General features: G+C 35.8%; 1 protein-coding gene across 1 annotated transcript in view; it reads right to left on the bottom strand.

Annotated features, from left to right (window-relative positions):
- SPRED1 (sprouty related EVH1 domain containing 1) overlaps window positions 1-19,044 on the bottom strand; it is a 112,006-nt gene that overhangs the window by 46,627 nt on the left and 46,335 nt on the right. The window contains exon 2 of the mRNA XM_012465033.3: window positions 6,540-6,714. Coding sequence (XP_012320456.1) covers window positions 6,540-6,714 — 175 coding nt within the window. The remainder of the gene's footprint in view (window positions 1-6,539; window positions 6,715-19,044) is intronic.

Genomic DNA, 19,044 nt, shown 5'->3' with positions numbered 1-19,044 from the left:
AGGAGAAGGCCAGATTGTAAACATTTTCTACGTTGAGATAAGGAGATGAAATTGTCTCTAGGAAATTACTGGGGAATCCTAAAGGAGTATTAGACCGAAGTTTTAGAAATTTAATTATGGTAAACAACAAAGAAGCTAGAAGGAGCTAGGTAAAACTGGGCAATAAAAAAAAATAGGAGGCTTATTTGGAGGAAAGATATGAGAAGGGTAGACTGAAAGAATGAAACAGAATCAAGAATAAAGAAGATCTGTTTGAATAGAGGGATAATTCCTAAGTTTTTAACTACTGTTGATGCACATGTTGATAACATTCACCAAATCCAAAAAATTCACCTCGGCCTCACAAAGTGCTGGGATTACAGGCGTGATCTTGTATTTAATAAGAGTATTAAAAGGGAATACTGTAGGATTCAGTGAAGTTCTTTTAGTGTCAAGTAAGTTAAAAAAAAATACTTAGCAACATATTGTCTACTGAAATACAAATGAAAGGGTTGTTTGAGAGACTGAAAAGATTTAGATTAGATTTTAAAAGAAAGTACAAAAAATACTGAAGCCTGAGGAAATCTAGTTAAATAAGGAAATGAAAAACTCACCTTAAAAAAAAAAAACAGTGATACTATTTTCTTTTTTTTTTTAGATGGAGTTTCACTCTTGTTACCTAGGCTGGAGTGCAATGGCACAATCTCGGCTTACTGCAACCTTTGTCTCCAGGATTCAAATGATTCTCCTGCCTTAGCTTCCTGAGTAGCTGGGATTACAGGCGTCCGCCACCACTCTCAGCTATTTTTTTTTTTTTTTTTTTTTTGTAGAGATGGGGTTTCACCATGTTGGCCAGGCTGGTCTCCAACTCCTGACCTCAGGCAATCCACCCACCTCGACCTCACAAAGTGCTGGGATTACAGGCGTGATCTTGTATTTAATAAGAGTATTAAAAGGGAATACTGTAGGATTCAGTGAAGTTCTTTTAGTGTCAAGTAAGTTAAAAAAAAAACTTAGCAACATATTGTCTACTGAAATACAAATGAAAGGGTTGTTTGAGAGACTGAAAAGATTTAGATTAGATTTTAAAAGAAAGTACAAAAAATACTGAAGCCTGAGGAAATCTAGTTAAAAAAGGAAAAAATTGGAGGACACAATGTAATAGAGAAGATATGAAATTGAAGAGCAGCAGGAGGGGGAATAAAAAAGAAATGACAGGAAATTATAAAATTCCTCAAGTGGAACAGTTCCGGGTAACAACCAGATCTAGGAAAGTAGCCTGCTGAAATGAGGACCAGAAGGTCAAGACTGCAAAGAAAAGTAGCCAAGAAAGATGATGAAGCTCAGATGCAGAAAATCTGGTGTTCGGAAGAAATTGCTAAGATCAGTAGATGAAAATGAAAGCTAAGATGCTGATCTGAATTCTACATAGAGTCAACAATGGGATTTTTATATCTGGGTGACAGAGTAGTAACTTGTAAGGGTAATAACGAACAATAACAATATTCCACTATCTCTACTCCCACTCCCATTCTTTTCCTAACTGCGGTATTATGGTGAATAGGAGAACTAGTATCTTTCAAAAAACAAAACTGCTAGGAAGGCTGAATCCTAAAGAAAAGTTACTTAAGGCAATTGGTTTTTAGTGGAGGAGCACTTTTGCAGGACCGAAGTTTCACAAAGGAGTAATTCAGAGGCACAGTGGAAAAGCTTAGCAGGAAATTCTTGTTCTGTAGTTCCATAAAGTTCAACTCAAGGCAGAAAGTTATTTCCCCGGTCTTTTAAGATTTCCCCATGATAGAAAGGGGTGAGTATCATTTTGATAAAGCTGCTGCTATATTATAACCATATTATTTTCTTCCTAGAAAAGAAATATTCTAATTTTATTTTAGGCTACAGTAATTGGAAAGAAAGCTTATTTTTAAAACAGGCTCTTTTAAAACAATAGAACCATTACCTTAAAGGCACTTCAATTTCTATAAACAATTTAATCCACAACCTAATTACTTACTAATCCTAAAAACAATTCCTTAATCTCTTTGGCAGCTTCTTAAGCTGGAAATATTTCTAGCTTTTCCTTTCTTCATTTTGATATTACCTTTGTCACTCTAAACTTATAATGGTAACTGTCTTATAACCTTGCTTTTTCTTAACCCCACAGAGCATCTTAAGTAATTCAGGCATTTTAAAAGACTCCTATCATTCTACTCAGCCTATTCTTTTGTCATATCTTAGCCTATAATATGGTTTAAATAGCACAGCTTTAGCAAACTTTAATAATATTAGCAAATTCACAATATTTTATTATCTATTATAATAAACTAAAGAAAAGCTACTTTAGGTGGGGCACTGTGGCTCACACCTATAACCCCAGCACTTTGGGAGGCCAAGGTAGGTGGATCACCTGAGGTCAAGAGAACAAGACTATCCTGGCTGACATGGTGAAACCCCATATCTACTAAAAATATAAAAATTAGCTGGGAGTGGTGGCATGCACACTTGATAGTCCCAGCTACCCGGGAAGCAGAGGCAGGAGAATTGCTTGAACCCGAGAGGTGGAGGTTGCAATGAGCCAAGATCTAGTTAATACAAAAATTTAAAGAATCTTAAGTTGTATTATAATTCAGTATTTTTAATTTACATGTCACATATAATATATGAGCTAAAAATGGTCAAATAACATAATCTATACAAAGGGTAAACATTTTGATAAAATATTTCTAAGACAGAAGTGTCCTATTTACAGAGAAGAACCATTATAGCAAATAACTAAATAGGCAATGTGGAACTCTATCATGTACACAAATGAACAGTTAAATTTTAGTTAACAATTTAAGTTATATGTGATCCAAGGTAATATTAACTTGTATTAAAGAATTAAAGGAAGAAATCAAGGCTGTTTCTTGGGGACAGAGTTTTGCTCTGTTGCCCAGGCTGGAGTGCAGTGGTGTGATCTCAGCTCACTGCAACCTCCCACTTCCCGGGTTCAAGCTCAAGTGATTCTCCTGCCTCACCCTCCCAAGTAGCTGGGACTATATGCATGTGCTACCACATCCAGCTAATTTTTTTGTTTTTGTTTTGTATTTTTAGTAGAGATAGGGTTTCACCGTGTTAGCCAGGATGGTCTTGATCTCCTGACATTGTGATCCACTCGCCTTGGCCTCCCAAAGAGCTGGGATTATAGGCATGAGCCATCATGCTTGGCCAAGACTTTTTCAGAATCTGTGCTTGACAATGATCATCCTTTCCTCAAGTGTGTGAGAGAAAGGTAGTACTCTCATTTTCTTAGGTGACAACACCAACCCCGGGTGTTTCTTTCAAATTCTTTCTTTTCTCAATCATCCATAAAGTATGAATGCCAATTATGCAAAGCAGTGCTTTCCAACCCTTTTCTCCTCAGACACCTATAGAAAACAAACTTAAATCAACCAGTCTTGGAGGCTCCAGACACTCAGGGCACACAAGTTGGAAAGCTCCAATTTAAGAGTATCAAAGGATAATCCAGGAAATAAACTCCACCTTTTGTAGGCATCATAAAGATGCTTTATAGGCAAGCATCATAGGATCACTGAGTAAGTGACTGAATGAATAAATACAGACCCAATTACACAAAATGTTATCTACTTGAACAAGTCCCAGGCAGCCTGCTCTTTATTTGTGCCCCCTTTCTTGAAAGAAAGAAAGAAAGAAAGAAGAAAGTATAAAACCTTTTAGGAATTGTAACAAGACTTATTTTTAGTACAGGTAATTGTAAATCAAAGGCTAGAAAAGGCTTCTGTTAAAGTGGTTCTCTCATAACTGATAAGGGCCATCTTCTTCACTATTGTTACCAGTATTCCGACTTATCAACACTCATTAAAATATTGTATTTATTAGCCACGAGAGTGGTCATATACTCTTCTTATTATTTATTCTTTCTTCAAGGGCATGAATTTACACATGGGATATGAGGGGCAAGAATCTCACTTCTAGAATTCATCTAAGGTAGAGGATTCTAAGATGTGATCCACAGGTAAAATGGTTACAGAACAGTTTTCAGCAACTATCTTTCAGATAACCATTACCTAAGAACTACTACTAAAGTGCACTGCTTATTCACTGAGAAAGCTTTTAAAGGAAAGCTACCATTAACCTGTGAGATACCCTGTAGACTTACAGACTCAGTAATCACAGTACCTCTTTAAAAAAAAATCAAGAAACTAGAATTCAGAAAAAATGGGTTAAAATAAAACCAATCAATAAAAAATACCTATAGAAATGAACATTAGTGATCTAAAAAATGCAGTGATAATGAAACCTAATGCACGTATATGTCAATTCTATTACTGGACTTTTCAGAAGTAGTCATGATCAGAGTGTATTACCCAGCAGAGGGTAGAAATTAACCTTAGTTCAGTATCACTGTCTCATTTGTCTTGAGATTTCAAAAGACTTTGCTATTTTCAATCTACAGCCACGAGTTATTGCGTCTGCCTTTGATCACTCAAGTCCCCATAACCTAGAAAGCTATACTATAGCTAATCCCTCTAAGAAACATGGTAACTTTCTGACTAAAAGCAATTTTTCCTTTATGCCTACACGGAGAGATGTTTCTTATCCCTGTTTCACAAGTATCAAGCTTCCTCAAAGAAAAATGGTTACGTGAAACAACAGGTGTTCTGATTCCTGGTCAGTATTTCTAGCAAAATAATCCATTTCCTCTTTAGTCTGTCAATATTCTATACCCTGGGACTTGGGTAAGTGTTCTTGATTTTTAAGCTCTGTCATAGGTAATAAAAGTTTGTGTTCTTTCTGAATCTCAGGTTTATTTTCATTAGCTTTATGTTAAAGACACACTATGAACAATCACTCAGTCCATCAATCTGAGCAGCCTCATACGTTATGCAGATTTGGTTCCTTATTATCCTAAACTGTCCATCTCTATCATATCCAATATTCCATTTTACTGATTTTTTTCTATTTCACATCTAGGTCATCTCTTCCTTGTTCTTATTTTTCGAGCAAGCATTTTTCTCTCTTACTCCACATTTTACTTTCTATTACTCTTGTGTTCTTAAGAAAAACTTTAGAAAAAATGCCTTAGATTTTTACCATTTCACTCAGTTTCTAAAATAGACAATTTCTCCAACATAACATTCCCCAGTTACCATTAGCTCTGACCAGAAGCACTCTACCATCATAGGTGCTTTCATAGATACCTCCAGGCTTAAAAAAGCATTAGCATATGCCAGATACCATTTTATCCAAGGCCAGACCACCTTTAAATATTTAACTTTTTAAAGACGACATATTAAATGTATTATATTTTACTTTTGACTTCAACTGGGGTTCCCTACTTAAGCATATTCTGGCTGAGATACATTATACAATGTATAGCATGGGTGAATCATAAACTCATAAAACATTAGAGTAGAAAGGCTTTCAAGATGATTTAGGATAACTCTCCCCTTAACTGGAGAAGAAATTGGGGAACTGAAAGTTAAGCAACTTTCTGAATTACTACAATGATTCAGTGGTAAAAACTATGAAGAAACCAAGCTCCCAAACTAAAAGTAAGTTGTATTCAAAGTGTTCATGCATGGAAGAATTACCTCAAGCCCAAAACCTATCTCCAACAGAAATAACAAAGATGCTAAATAAACAGATCCACAAATATATATTTAAAGGGAATTCTTGCTACCTTCAAGGCTCTATTTGGGCACTTTATTTTTATTTTACTTCTAAGTGTATGCTCTTCTTTCTCTTGATATAGAAATGACACCAACATTACTCAGCTTTTCAGATGTAATCAGTTGTTTTTGGCCCACAAATGAAACAAATAAAGTGAAAGAGTTTTCCATGTTAATTAAAAGAGAGCAAATAACATTATCAAAATTTAAATCGAAATGTTAAAATGTATACATGTAAGAAAACAAACATCTGCATGGAAGACAATAGTGTTAAAAATTAGGTTGGCCACCAGGTAATCTTATGAGCCTAGAAAATAAGTGAATTAATAAGGGAATCATCTTAGCTATGTTTGAATAAAAATTCGTGAATACTGAAATGTAAATTTCATATAATTCTTACGTTACACAAAATTATTATTATTTTTTCCAACCATGTAAAAATATAAAAACCACCTCAAAACCTAAAATGCAATAAATATATATATATGAACCATTATTAGCTCACAGACCATATAAAAACAAGTGGTGGGACTGCATTTGGCCTATGGATTACATTTTACCAATTTCTGGTCTAGGAAATAGCAGAAAAAAGGGAAGGCAGGATGTAACTGCTTTAATAACTAGGGGGACTATTTATTAATGCTCCTGCATTAAACCTAAATGGAAAAGTAGCAACCCCGCCCCCCAACATGTATGCATCAATATCAGTCTCAGCATGAAAAAAATGGTGTATTTCACTGTCTTTAACACAGAAACAGCTCCAGAAACATAATCATTGATTCATAGGTAAAAAAAATCTCATAAATAACGTATACCAATTATAATTTTAAACAGACAATTCAATTTGTAGAAGTATCCTAAAATTAGAGTATTAGATACATTATTCATTACCATTTTGTCCCTGAGTCGCTCTCCACGGATAAAAAAGTCAGCACAGCCATTCTCTTCCTGATGAGGGACTTTGAAGACAGTGACGCTGCTTAGTCCACTCCCTCCAAGTGGTAACCATCCACCACTTGAGTCATCTCGGGTCATCACCACAGCTCGCACTCGTGCATAACTATTACTAAAATAGATGCAAAGATCGGGAATTAGCTTTTCCATAAACAAAAAACAACCAAGCCATCAGTTTTGTATGAAGAACCAAAGACCACATTAGTAATACATGGTAACTAAGGTGTTTACTACTTCCATAAAAGTCCACAGAAAGTAATCTACTTGAAACAAGTCAAAAACCGCAAACATACTTTAAAAGTTATCCTTTATTTTGAAGACTAATCTCATTATAAAAGACTACAGAACTATTACTTCAATTCATCACTTCAGTAGTTCCAGCACATCTGACTGCCATGGAACAGCTGTGAAGAGTCGGTCCCAGAGACAAATACTGTCAAACTACACAAGCTACCATAAAACTTGTCTATATATGTCCATTTGCTGCAATATTATAACCAGGACAAATTGCTCTATTTCAGCACATTTAACTGTAGCAACTACAAGTTCCTAACAGTTCCAGAATATATTATAAATAAAATGCTGAAACAAACATGCTTAGTTTAGATGCTACATTTTTAATTTCTTCTACCAACTTGGAATCGCAATCATTTATACAAATCACACAAAGAAAAGTATTCTGCTTAAATTACTTAAGTCTAGAGAAACTTTAAGAAATAAATTTCTGTTATTAGTTAACCAGTTTATAATATTTTTCTATAGCAGTCCAAAGAGAATAAGACACATATATAATCAACATGATAATCAAAATATTGAATATTTTCATCACTCCAAAAACCCTCATGCTAAACACAGAGATTTTGCCTGTTTAAGGGCCTTCAAATTAGTGGAATCAAGACAGAATTACCATTTGTACCCTTTTTGTCTGACTTCTTTCTCTCATTTTTTTTTGTGTGTATCAGAAGTTTCCTTTTTTTTTAACTAAGTAGTCCTCTAAATGAATAAATATATCACAAATTTATTCTTTCTTACATGGATAGGCATTTGGATTTTTCTAGTTGTTGCCAATTATGAACGTACATGTCTTTTTGTAGACATTTTTTCATTTCTCAAATAATTACCTAGGAGTGGAATTAATGGGTCACAGGATAGGTACACGTTTACATATACAAAATACTATCTTCCAAAGTAGTTGTATTGTTATACATTCCCATTAATGGTGTTTGGTGTTTTCACTCTTAACTTTACTCATTTTATCAAGTATATATAGGAATTCCACTGCGTTTTAAATTTCTAGTTCTGTAAAGACTCAAAATGTTGAGCATCTTTCATGTGCTTTTTGGCCATTTGTTTATCTTGTTTTTAAGTCTTTGAACATTTTTTATTACATTGTCTATATTTTGATTTTTATAAGTTTTCAAAAATATTTCTGGACACAAGCATTTTCTTTAGAGAATATACTTTTAAAGTTGCACTGGGTTGTGGTTAAAAGTGAGAATTCTAGAGTCAAAATTCCACAAGTTGGACCTTGGCTTAGAAACTTACTATCTGTATGACCTTGAGAAAGTTACTAAACCTCTGTTCCTCAATCTCATCTGTAAAATAACAGCACTCACTAACAATAAACGTAAACCACACCTGACACATAACAAACACTGTAAGAGTATTACTTTTTATTATCATTATGACAACAAAGCACTGAAAACTGAAGACACTGCCATCCTGGTAATTCAAAGTCATATAGGATCTGGGAAATAATTGAATTTTCATGAACAACCATAATTATCTATTATTGGAGTCAAAATAATTCTTTATATAGAAACTCTAAAAGGTTTTGGCTTTACAATTTACTCTTTTGTGGAAGCTTTTTATTATTTAGTCATTCAGAAACTCTGATTCTTATCTAGACCCAATTCTTGCCAATCTTCAATGCAGAGAAATAGTCAGAGAAAGGATGGGTACATAAAGCCTGGGTTGATGTAGATATTAAATCCTCCTGAGATGGGCTGGAGCAAACTTCCCCACTATAAATAAACACAATATGCATCTTAAGAGGCAATGAGAGCAGACTACATAATAACCATATTTGTGGGCTAGGTTCCATTCTAAAGCAAATTAAGAGAATCTTATAAGATGTTCCTTCTTTATTAAAAATTGAAACTGTACCTCAATTTCTAATCTCTGATCATATTTGAACAGTAATTTCAAATATATCCTTTCACACAAAGCAGGAGAATTAAACTACTATCTTTGTATATTTTGTGCTGCTTTAACAGAATACCAGACTGGGTAACTGACAAAGAGAAATTTATTTCTCACAGTTTCAGAGGCTTGGAAGTTCAGAGGCTGGGAAGTCCAAGATCAAGGCACTAGTTAGGTTCATTGTCTGGAAAGAGGTTAGTATCCACTTCCAAGATGGTACCCCTTGAATGCTGTGACCTCTGGAGGGGAGGAATGCTGTGTCCTTACATGGCAGAAGGTGGACAGGCAAAAAGGGATGGGCACCCTTAGTTCTTCTGTTAGGATATTAACTCATTCTTACTTTCATGATGGTAGATGCTAAACACCTCCAAAAGGCTACACCTCCTAACGCTGCTGCATTGCAGTTTAAGTTTCAATATGAATTTGTAGGGACAAAAACATTAAATCCATAGCAACTACTAATGTAGAAATCCAGGTGAGAGGCAATATTGAATTGAACTAGGGTGATAACAATGGACAGGAAGAGGAATTGAGAGATTAGGGTATATTTTGGAGGCGGAGCCAAGAGGACCTGCTGATGAGATTGTAACTACAAAACGAGTGTTCCAAATCTAAAATTCTTAATAGCATCCATGAGCTTCACTTCCTAAAATTTTCAGCTGGTATTTCAATAAAGTCAAAAGCAAAAGAAGATGACCAAACACGAAGACAAATTTTGCCTCAGTTGTACTGAACCATGTAGTTTTGTTTGAAATGACAGTACTAATAATACATATGAACCAGAATAACTCTAAAGTTATACTTTATTGCACTTTGTGGGTAAATGTATATTATGGTAGCATTTTCAAATTTACATATTGGCAAAATATTTCTTAACAATCAAATTAAGAGTATAGTTGTAGAAATTTTTACAAGCCCTAGTAGTTTTAACTATCTGAAATGCAAAGTGTCCTTCACCTATAGTAACCTGCCTTTTTAGTTTCTTTTCTCCTTTACAGAACTATCTTGCTTTAAGATTAGCAAGCCTGTTATATACCCCACTCAACTGTTAGACAAGTAGAAGGCTCAAGGAAGACAGTTTGGAGATCGGAGATTTTATCATGTTTTCTCCTTGTTTTATGTGTCCATTATAAGGAAAAACCAAGCTTAAAACAGTTAAAGTGTTTGATAGTCAAGCTGTTTAGAGAACATAAAGACTCTAATCATACATTGGGACATTTCCTGGAACACAGAATATGTACATGGTTTTAATACTGATTCCCATTCTTCCCATTTCCTGGTCAAAACTGAAAGTTCCCAACTCTTCCTTTTCTCTCCATCAAGAAACAAATAGTGACCATAATATTGTAGTCTAGACTCATACATGCTAACGAAAGAAATTTTTTGGTGTTTTTTTTAGCTCATCAGCTAACACATGTAAGAGTCTAGAGTACAATATTACGCAAGTTTTTGTAATATTTTTACAAGCTTATAATACTTATATTAACCAGATGTCCAATTATGAGATAAAATAATTGTCCATGATGTTCATAAATTAAAATTCTATCTATCCCCTATCCCTCTTACTGTTATCAGTTAATATGTTAAACATAATATGTATTCAACTTAATAACACAAAAACAAAGTTACTAAGCATTGTAGCACAATACTGACTTATATGGAATTCTAATTAATTTTACATTGGTTTCATTTTCTAAATACAATCATGTGTTGCATAATAATGTTTCCGTCAACAACGGACCCCACATACAACAGTCCCATAAGATTACAATATGATATCTTTATTGTATCTTTCCGATGTTTAGATATGTTTAGATACACAAATACTTACCATTGTGCTAAAACTGCCTAAAATTTTCAGTACACTAACATGCTATACAGCAAGCCTGTCCAACCTGTGGCCCAGGATGGCTTTGAATGTGACCCAAAACAAATTCCTAAATTTCTTAAAACATTATGAAATTTTTGTGTAATTTTTTTAAAAGCTCATCAACTATCATTAGCATTAGTGTATTTTCCCATCTAGGTTTGTGCAGGTACACTCCACGATGTTCTTACAATGATGAAATAACTCGACAATGTACTTCTTAGAACGTATACCTATTGCAAAAACACCTGACTGTTTTACTTAGCACACTTTTATTCTCTTGGAAGTACAATAATTTTACGATCTACTTGACAGAAGATGCTGTAACTCCACTTAACTGGCACTCAAATAACTAATGAGCAAGGAAATGTTATTTCTATGAATCTAAAATTCATAGAACCTATAAATCTGTAGCAAAGCAACTTTGCCTTTTATACCAAAGATTAATTTTATGAACCTCCTGGAAAGAATTATGGATCCCCAAAACTAACCAAATGTTCTTTGCCACATAGGTATTTTCTTCAGGGGAGACAGTATATAGCTTTAATCACAACAGCATCCATGATCATCCTGGCCCAATTTAGGAACCATTGCTATACAAACAAAACGACAAGTAGTACAGCTCTGGCTCTTCCTCATATCATTTTACTAAATTTGGATACACTTCTGTTAGCCTGCTGGCCCTTTATATTGTTTTGGATGACAGTTCTAAATCTTAATATTTCTAAAATAAATTCTGTATTTTGCCTTTCTCCTCTCTCTATACCTTTGTTTTCTATTATAGTACATACCCAAGTGATACCTTGATATTAGCCCAGTGAGACCTATATGGATTTCTGATCTCCACGCCAAATTACAATATATTTCTGATGTTTTAAGTCACTAAATTTATGGTAATTTGCCAACAGCAGCAACAGGAAACTAATACAAAGGAGGGAACACCTTCTTGAAGATATAGTAATATATATACAGGAGAAAAAGGTAACTTTTTCCTTTACACACACACACACATACACACACATATATATATACACAAACACAAATACACACACATACACATATATATATGCGTTTTATTGCACTTTAGGTTCTGGGGTACACGTGCAGAACATGCAGGATTGTTGCATAGGTACATATATGGCAATGTGGTTTGCTGCCTCCATCTCTGTCACCTGTATCTGGCATTTCTCCCTATGTTATCCCTCCCAAACTCTCTACCCGCTGCTGTCCTTCCCCTAGTACCCCCTAAAAGATCACAGTGTGTGATGCTCCCCTCCCTGTGTCCATGTGTTCTCACTGGTCAACACGCACCTATAAGTGAGAACATGTGGTGTTTGATTTTCTGTTCTTGTGTCAGTTTGCTGAGAATAATGATTTCCAGATTCATTCATGTCCCTACAAAAAATATAAACTCATTGTTTTTTATGGCTGCATAGTATTCCCTGGTGTATATGTGCCATATTTTCCCTGTCCAATCTATCATCGATGGGCATTTGGGTTGGTTCCAGGTCTTTGCTATTGTAAACAGTGCTGCAATGAACATACGTGTGCATGTATCTTTATAACAGAACGATTTATCATCCTTTGGATATATACGCAGTAATGGGATTGCTCGGTCAAATGGAATTTCTGTTTCTAGGAACTTGAGGAATCGCCACATTGTCTTCCACAATGGTTGAACTAATTTTCACCCCCATCAACAGTGTAAAAGTGTTCCTATTTCTCCACATCCTCTCCAGCATGTGTTGCCTCCAGATTATTTAATGATCGTCATTTTAACTGGCCTAAGATGGTATCTCAATGTGGTTTTGATTTGCATTTCTCTAATGACCAGTGATGATGAGCATTTTTTAATGTTTGTTGGCCTCATATATTTCTTCTTTTGAAAAGTGTCTGTTCATGTCCTTCATCAACTTTTGAATGGGTTTTTTTTTTCTTGTAACTCTGTTTTAGTTCTTTGTAGATTCTGGATATTAGCCCTTTGTCAGAGGGGTAGATTGCAAAAATTTTTCCCCATTCTGTTGATTGCCGGTTTGCTCTAATAATTGTTTCTTTTGCTGTGCAGAAGCTCTGAAATTTAATTAGATCCCATTTGTCTATTTTGGCTTTTCTTGTCGATGCTTTTGGTGTTTTAGTCATGAAATGCTTGACTATGCCTATGTCCTGAATGGTTTGGCCTAGGTTTTTTTCTAGGGTTTTTATGGTGTTAGGTCTTATGTTTAAGTCTTTAATCCATCTGGAGTTAATTTTAGTGTAAGGTATCAGAAAGGGGTCCAGTTTCTGCTTTCTGCACATGGCTAGCCAGTCTTCCCAACACCATTTATTAAACAGGGAATCCTTTCCCCATTGCTTGTTTTTGTGAGGTTTGTCAAAGATCAGATGGTTGTAGAAGTGTGGTGTTGCCTCTGAGGCCTCTGTTCTGTTCCATTGGTCTATATCTCTCTTTTGGTATCAGTACCATGCTGTTGTGATTACTGTAGCCTTGTAGTATAGTTTGAAGTCAGGTAGCGTGATGCCTCAAACTTTATTCTTTTTGCTTAGACTTGGCTATACGGGCTCTCTTTTGGTTCCATATGAAGTTTAAGGTGTTTTTTTCCAGTTCTGTGAAGAGGGTTATAGGTAGCTTGATGGGGAAAGCACTGAATCTATAAATTACTTTGGGCAGTATGGCCATTTTCACAATATTGATTCTTCCTAATCATAAGCATGGAATGTTTCACCATCTGTTTGTGTCCTCTTTTTTTTTTTTTTTTAAGACGGAGTTTCGCTCTTATTACCCAGGCTGGAGTGCAATGGCACGATCTCGGCTCACCGCAAACTCCGCCTCCTGGGTTCAAGCAATTCTCCTACCTCAGCCTCCTGAGTAGCTGGGACTACAGGCTGCGCCACCACGCCTAGCTAATTTTTGCATTTTTAGTAGAGACGGGGTTTCACCATGTTGACCAGGATGGTCTCCATCTCTTGACCTCGTGATCCACCCGCCTTGGCCTCCCAAAGTGCTGGGATTATAGGCATGAGCCACTGCGCCCGGCCTGTGTCCTCTCTTATTTCCTTGAGCAGTGGTTTGTAGTTCTCCCTGAAAACATCCTTTACATACTTTGTTAGCTGTATTCCTAGGTATTTTATTATCATTTTAGCAATTGTGAATGGCAGTTTGTTCTTGATTTGGCTCTCTTCAAGTCTGTTACCGGTATATAGGAATGCTTGTGATTTCTGCACATTGATTTTGTATCCTGAGACTTTGCTGAAGTTGCTTATCAGTTTCAGGAGATTTTGGGCTGAGACAATGGGGTCTTATAAATATACAATCATGTCATCTGCAAGTAGAGATAATTTGACTTCCTCCTTTCCTAATTGAATACCTTTTCTTTTTCTTGCCTGATTGCTCTGGCTAGAACTTCCAATACTACATTGAATAGGAGTGGTGAGAGAGGGCATCCTTGTCTAGTGTCAGATTTCAAAGGGAATGTTTCCAGTTTTTGCCCCTTTAGTATGATATTAGCTGTGCATTTGTCATAAATAGCTTTTATTATTTTGAGATACATTCCATCAATACCTAGTTTATTGAGAGTTTTTAGCAAAAAGGGCTGCTGAATTTTGTTGAAGGCCTTCTCTGCATCTATTGAGATAATCATGTGGTTTTTGTCTTTGGTTCTGTTTTTGTGTTGAATTATATTTATAGACTTGCGTATGTTGAACCAGCTTCATATCCCTGGGATGAAGCCTACTTGATCATGATGGATAAGCTTTTTGATGTGCTGTTGCAATCAGTTTGCCAGTATTTAATTGAAGATTTTTGTATCTATGTTCATCATGGATATTGGCTTGAAGTTTTCTTTTCTTCTTGTCTGCTGGGTTTTGGTGTCAGGATAATGTTGGTCTCATAAAATGATCAGGGAAAGATTCGTCTTTTTGGATTGTTTGGAATAGTTTCAGAAGGAGCGGTACCAGCTCCTCTTTGTACATCTGGTAGAATTCAGCTGTGAACCCATCTGGACCTGGGCTGTTTTTGGTTGGTAGGCTATTAATTGCTGCTTCAACTTCAGCCCTTGCTATTGGTCTATTCAGGGTTTTGACTTCTTCCTGGTTTAGGCGTGGGAGGATGTAAGTGTCCAGGAATTTATCCATTTCTTCCAGGTTTACTGGTTTATATGCATAGAGTTGTTTGTATTAATCTCTAATGGTACTTTGTATTTCTGTGGAATCTGTGGTGATATCTCCTTTATTGCTTTTTTTATTGCATCTATTTGATTATTCTCTCTTTTCCTTTTTATTAACCTGGCTTGTGGTCGGTCTATTTTGTTGATGTTTTCAGAAAACCAGCTCCTGGATTTATTGATTTTTTGAAGAGTTTTTTGTGTCTCTACCTCCTTCAGTTTTGCTCTGATCTTAGTTATGTCTTGTCTTCTGCTAGCTTTTGAGTTTTTTTGATCTTGCTCCTCTAGCTCTTCCAATTTTGATGATAGGGTGTCGATTTTAGATCTTTCCTTGCTTCTCATGTGGGCATTTATTGCTATAAGTTTTTCTCTAGACCCTGCTTTAAATGTGTCCCAGAGATTCTGGTATGTTGTGTCTTCATTCTCATTGGTTTAGAAGAATATCTTTATTTCTGCCTTCATTTCATGGTTCATCCAGTCAACACTCAAGAGCCAGTTGTTCAGTTTCCATGAAGTTGTGCGGTTCTGAGTTGGTTTCTTAATCCTGGGTTCTAATTTGATTATACTGTAGTCTGAGAGACTGTTATGATTTCTGTTCTTTTGCATTTGCTGAGGAGTGATTTACTTCCAATTATGTGGTCAATTTTAGAGTAAGTGCGATGTGGTGCTGAGAAGAATGTATATTCTGTGGATTTGGGATGGAGAGTTCTGTAGATGTCTATTAGGTTTGCTTGGTCCAGACTGGAGTTCAAGTTCTGGATATCCTTGTTAATTTTCTGTCTTGTTTATCTGTCTAATATTGACAGCGGAGTGTAAAAGTCTCCCATTATTACTGTGTGGGAATCTAAGTCTCTTTGTAGGTCATTAAGAACTTGCTTTATGTACCTGTGTGCTCCTGTATTGGCTGTGTATATATTTAGGATCATTAGCTCTTCTTGTTGCATTGATCCTTCTACCATTATGTAATGCCCTTCTTTGTCTCTTTTGATCTTTGTTGGTTTAAAGTCTATTTTATCGAAGACTAGGATTGCAACTCTTGCTTTTTTTGCTCTCTATTTGCTTTGTGAATCTTCCTCCATTTCTTTATTTTGAGCCTATGTGTATCCTCGCACATGAGATGGTTTTCTAGAAACAGCACACTGATGGGTTTTGACTTTTTATCCAATTTGCCAGTCTGTGTCTTTTGATTGGGGCATTTAGCCCATTTACATTTAAGGTTAACATTGTTATGTGTGAATCTGATCCTGCCATTTTGATGCCAACTGGTTGCTCTGCCAATTAGTTGGCAGAGTTTCTTCGCTGTTTCAATGCTCTTTACCGTTTGGTACGTTTTTGGAGTGGCTGGTATTGGTTGTTTCTTTCTATGTTTAATGGTTCTTTCAGGACCTCTTGTAGTGCAGGCCTGGTGGTGATGAAATTTCTGAGCAATTGCTTGTTCGTAAGGAATTTTATTTCTCCTTCACTTATGAAGCTTAGTTTGGCTGGATATGAAATTCTAGGTTGAAAGTTCTTTAAGGGTGTTAAATACTGGCCCCCAGTCTCTTCTGGCTTGCAGGGTTTCTGCTGAGAGATCCACTGTGAGTCTAATGGGCTTCCCTTTGTGGGTAACCCAACCTTTCTCTCTGGCTGCTCTTACCATTTTTTCCTTTATTTCAAATTTCAACCCTGGTGAATCTGATGATTACGTACTTTGGGGTTGCTCTTCTTGAGGAATATCTTTGTGATGTTCTCTATATTTCCTGGACTTGAATATTGGTCTGCCTTGCTAGGTTGGGGAAGTTTTCCTGGATAATATCCTGAAGTGTGTTTTCCAGATTGGATTCATTCTCTCTGTCACATTCAGGTACACCTATCAAAAGTAGATTAGGCCTTTTCACATAATCCTGTATTTCTTGGAGGCTTTGTTCATTTCTTTTCACTATTTCTCTAATCTTGCCTTCTCGTTTTATTTCATTGAGTTGATCTTCAATCTCTGGTATCCTTTCTTCTGCTTGGTTGATTTGGCTATTGAAATTGCTTGTGTATGCTTCACGAAGTTCTCATGTTGTGTTTTTCAGCTCCATCAATTCATCTATATTCTTCTCTAAGCTGTTTATTCTTGTTAGCATTTCATCAATCCTTTTTTCAAGCCTCTTAGTTTCTTTGTGTTGGGTTAGAACATGTTCTTTTAGCTCTGAGAAGTTTGTTATTACCTTCTGAAGCCCGATTCTGTCAATTCATCAGACTCATTCTCCATCCAGCCTTGTTCCCTTGCTGGTGAGGAGTTGTGATCCCTCGGAGGAGGAGAGGAGTTCTGTTTTTGGGTGTTTTCATTCTTTTTGCACTGGTTTCTTCCCATCTTTGTGGATTTATCTACTTGTGGTCTTTGTAGTTGGTGACTTTCAGATGGGGTCTCTGAGTGGACATCCTGTTTGCTGATGATGAAGTTCTTTCTGTTTTTCAGTTTTCCTTCATGCGGTGATCACTCACCCTCTTGTGTTCTCACTGGGAACTGCACCCCAGAGCTGTTCCTATTTGGCCATCTTGGATCGTCTCTCCAACTTTTTCCATTTTTAACTACAATCATATTAAAACAAAATCCTGAGCCTCACCCCACAGACCACCAAATTGAGAAAGTTCTTAGAATACCTTAAGATTTGTACAGTATAACAACGACTTATTTATGCATTGCAGGATGAGGATACTAACAAAACATTCTTTGGTCTCTATTATAAGTAAATATTAACCATCTAAATATTAAACATTATTACAGCGACTGAGTAGAAGAGGAAAGGGAAGCATTTAATAGAATTAGGTTAGGATGATATAGTACTTCACGGTTTTCTAAACTATGGAAAATAACAATATTACTACTCAATAATCTATTTACTTAACCCATGAGAATTAGACGCTACGTAAACAAAATTTTAAAGTTGTGATCCTCTCCCTGTAGAAGCTCATAATCTACTGGGCAAAGATATGTTAACATATAATGGGAATATAGATTACTAGTATTCATATTTGATGTAGGTTTTAATAACATATATCAGGTAGATAAAAGGCTAAGGACACTCAATGGAGAAAGTATGACACAAGTATATAATATTTAAGCACCAATACAAAGCTCAAAAGATGATGGTAGACATAAGCAATAGAGAAAAAGAAATAAAACAGTAGGTTAGTACTCTGTTTTATCACAATAAAGAGACCACAGGATGCAATAAGCAAGAAAGGAGAAAGTTCAGATTTGTATTTTAAAAGCTCTAAGAGGAGGAGAACATTATTGCATTAACTCTAACGGAGGTATTTCTTCATCTTACAAAGAAGGGCTGAGTTTGATTAGAAACGTGAAGATCTGAATTACTACTTTCGCACTGTCAACTCTAAAACCTGGAGCAAATATCAAACATGGCACTCTGTTTTAAAAAAAAGTCACATCTAGGTGCCAAAGGCAATGTCACCACTTAAAAGTTATAATCTTGGGCCCATTACGTTATTAACTGCTCTGTATCCCTTTTCCTGGTATGTAAAATGAAGATAATAATATTTATCTAAGTGTTATAGGAAATAAATAAGGTCATACATGCAAATTTCTTAGCACTTTGCCTGGCTCCTTGTTAGGTGCCCAATAAATGTTATTACGGTTACTTAATATATTAAATCAACTTTATGTTAGTACATCCACATTATCAAATTGTCTAAATTTGTCTTATTCTTTATTTATGATGATCTTGTATAAAAAACCAAGGTGAAGCCCCCTCTCAGAACTTTTAACTCTAAGAATTATTAATCACAACTAAGTATCTGGTACGGTTTGGCTGTGTCCCTACCCAAATCTGAACTTGAATTGTATCTCCTAGAATTCCGACATATTGTGGGAGAGACCCAGGGGGACATAACTAAATCATGGGGGCTGGTCCTTCTTGTGCTATTCTTTTGATAGTAAGTCTCATGAGATCTCATGGGTTTATCAGGGGCTTCCACTTTTGCTTCTCCATTTTTATCTTGCTGCCACTATGTAAGTGCCTTTTATCTCCTGCCATGATTCTGAGGCCTCCGCAGCCATGTGAAACTGTAAGTCAAATTAAACCACTTTTTCTTCCCAGTCTCAAGTATGTGTTTATCAGCAATGTGAAAATGAACTAATACAGCAAATTAGTGCCAGTGGAGTGGGGCACTACTGAAGAGATAACTGAAAATGTAGAAGCGGCTTTAGAACTGGGTAACAGGCAGAGAT

Source organism: Aotus nancymaae, unplaced genomic scaffold (genome assembly GCF_030222135.1).
Source record: "Aotus nancymaae isolate 86718 unplaced genomic scaffold, 86718_ANA_hifiasm-v0.15.2.pri h1tg000011l, whole genome shotgun sequence".
Taxonomy (NCBI): Eukaryota; Metazoa; Chordata; class Mammalia; order Primates; family Aotidae; genus Aotus; species Aotus nancymaae.
Note: the sequence above shows the minus strand (reverse complement) of the source record. Positions and strands in the feature narration are given on the sequence as shown.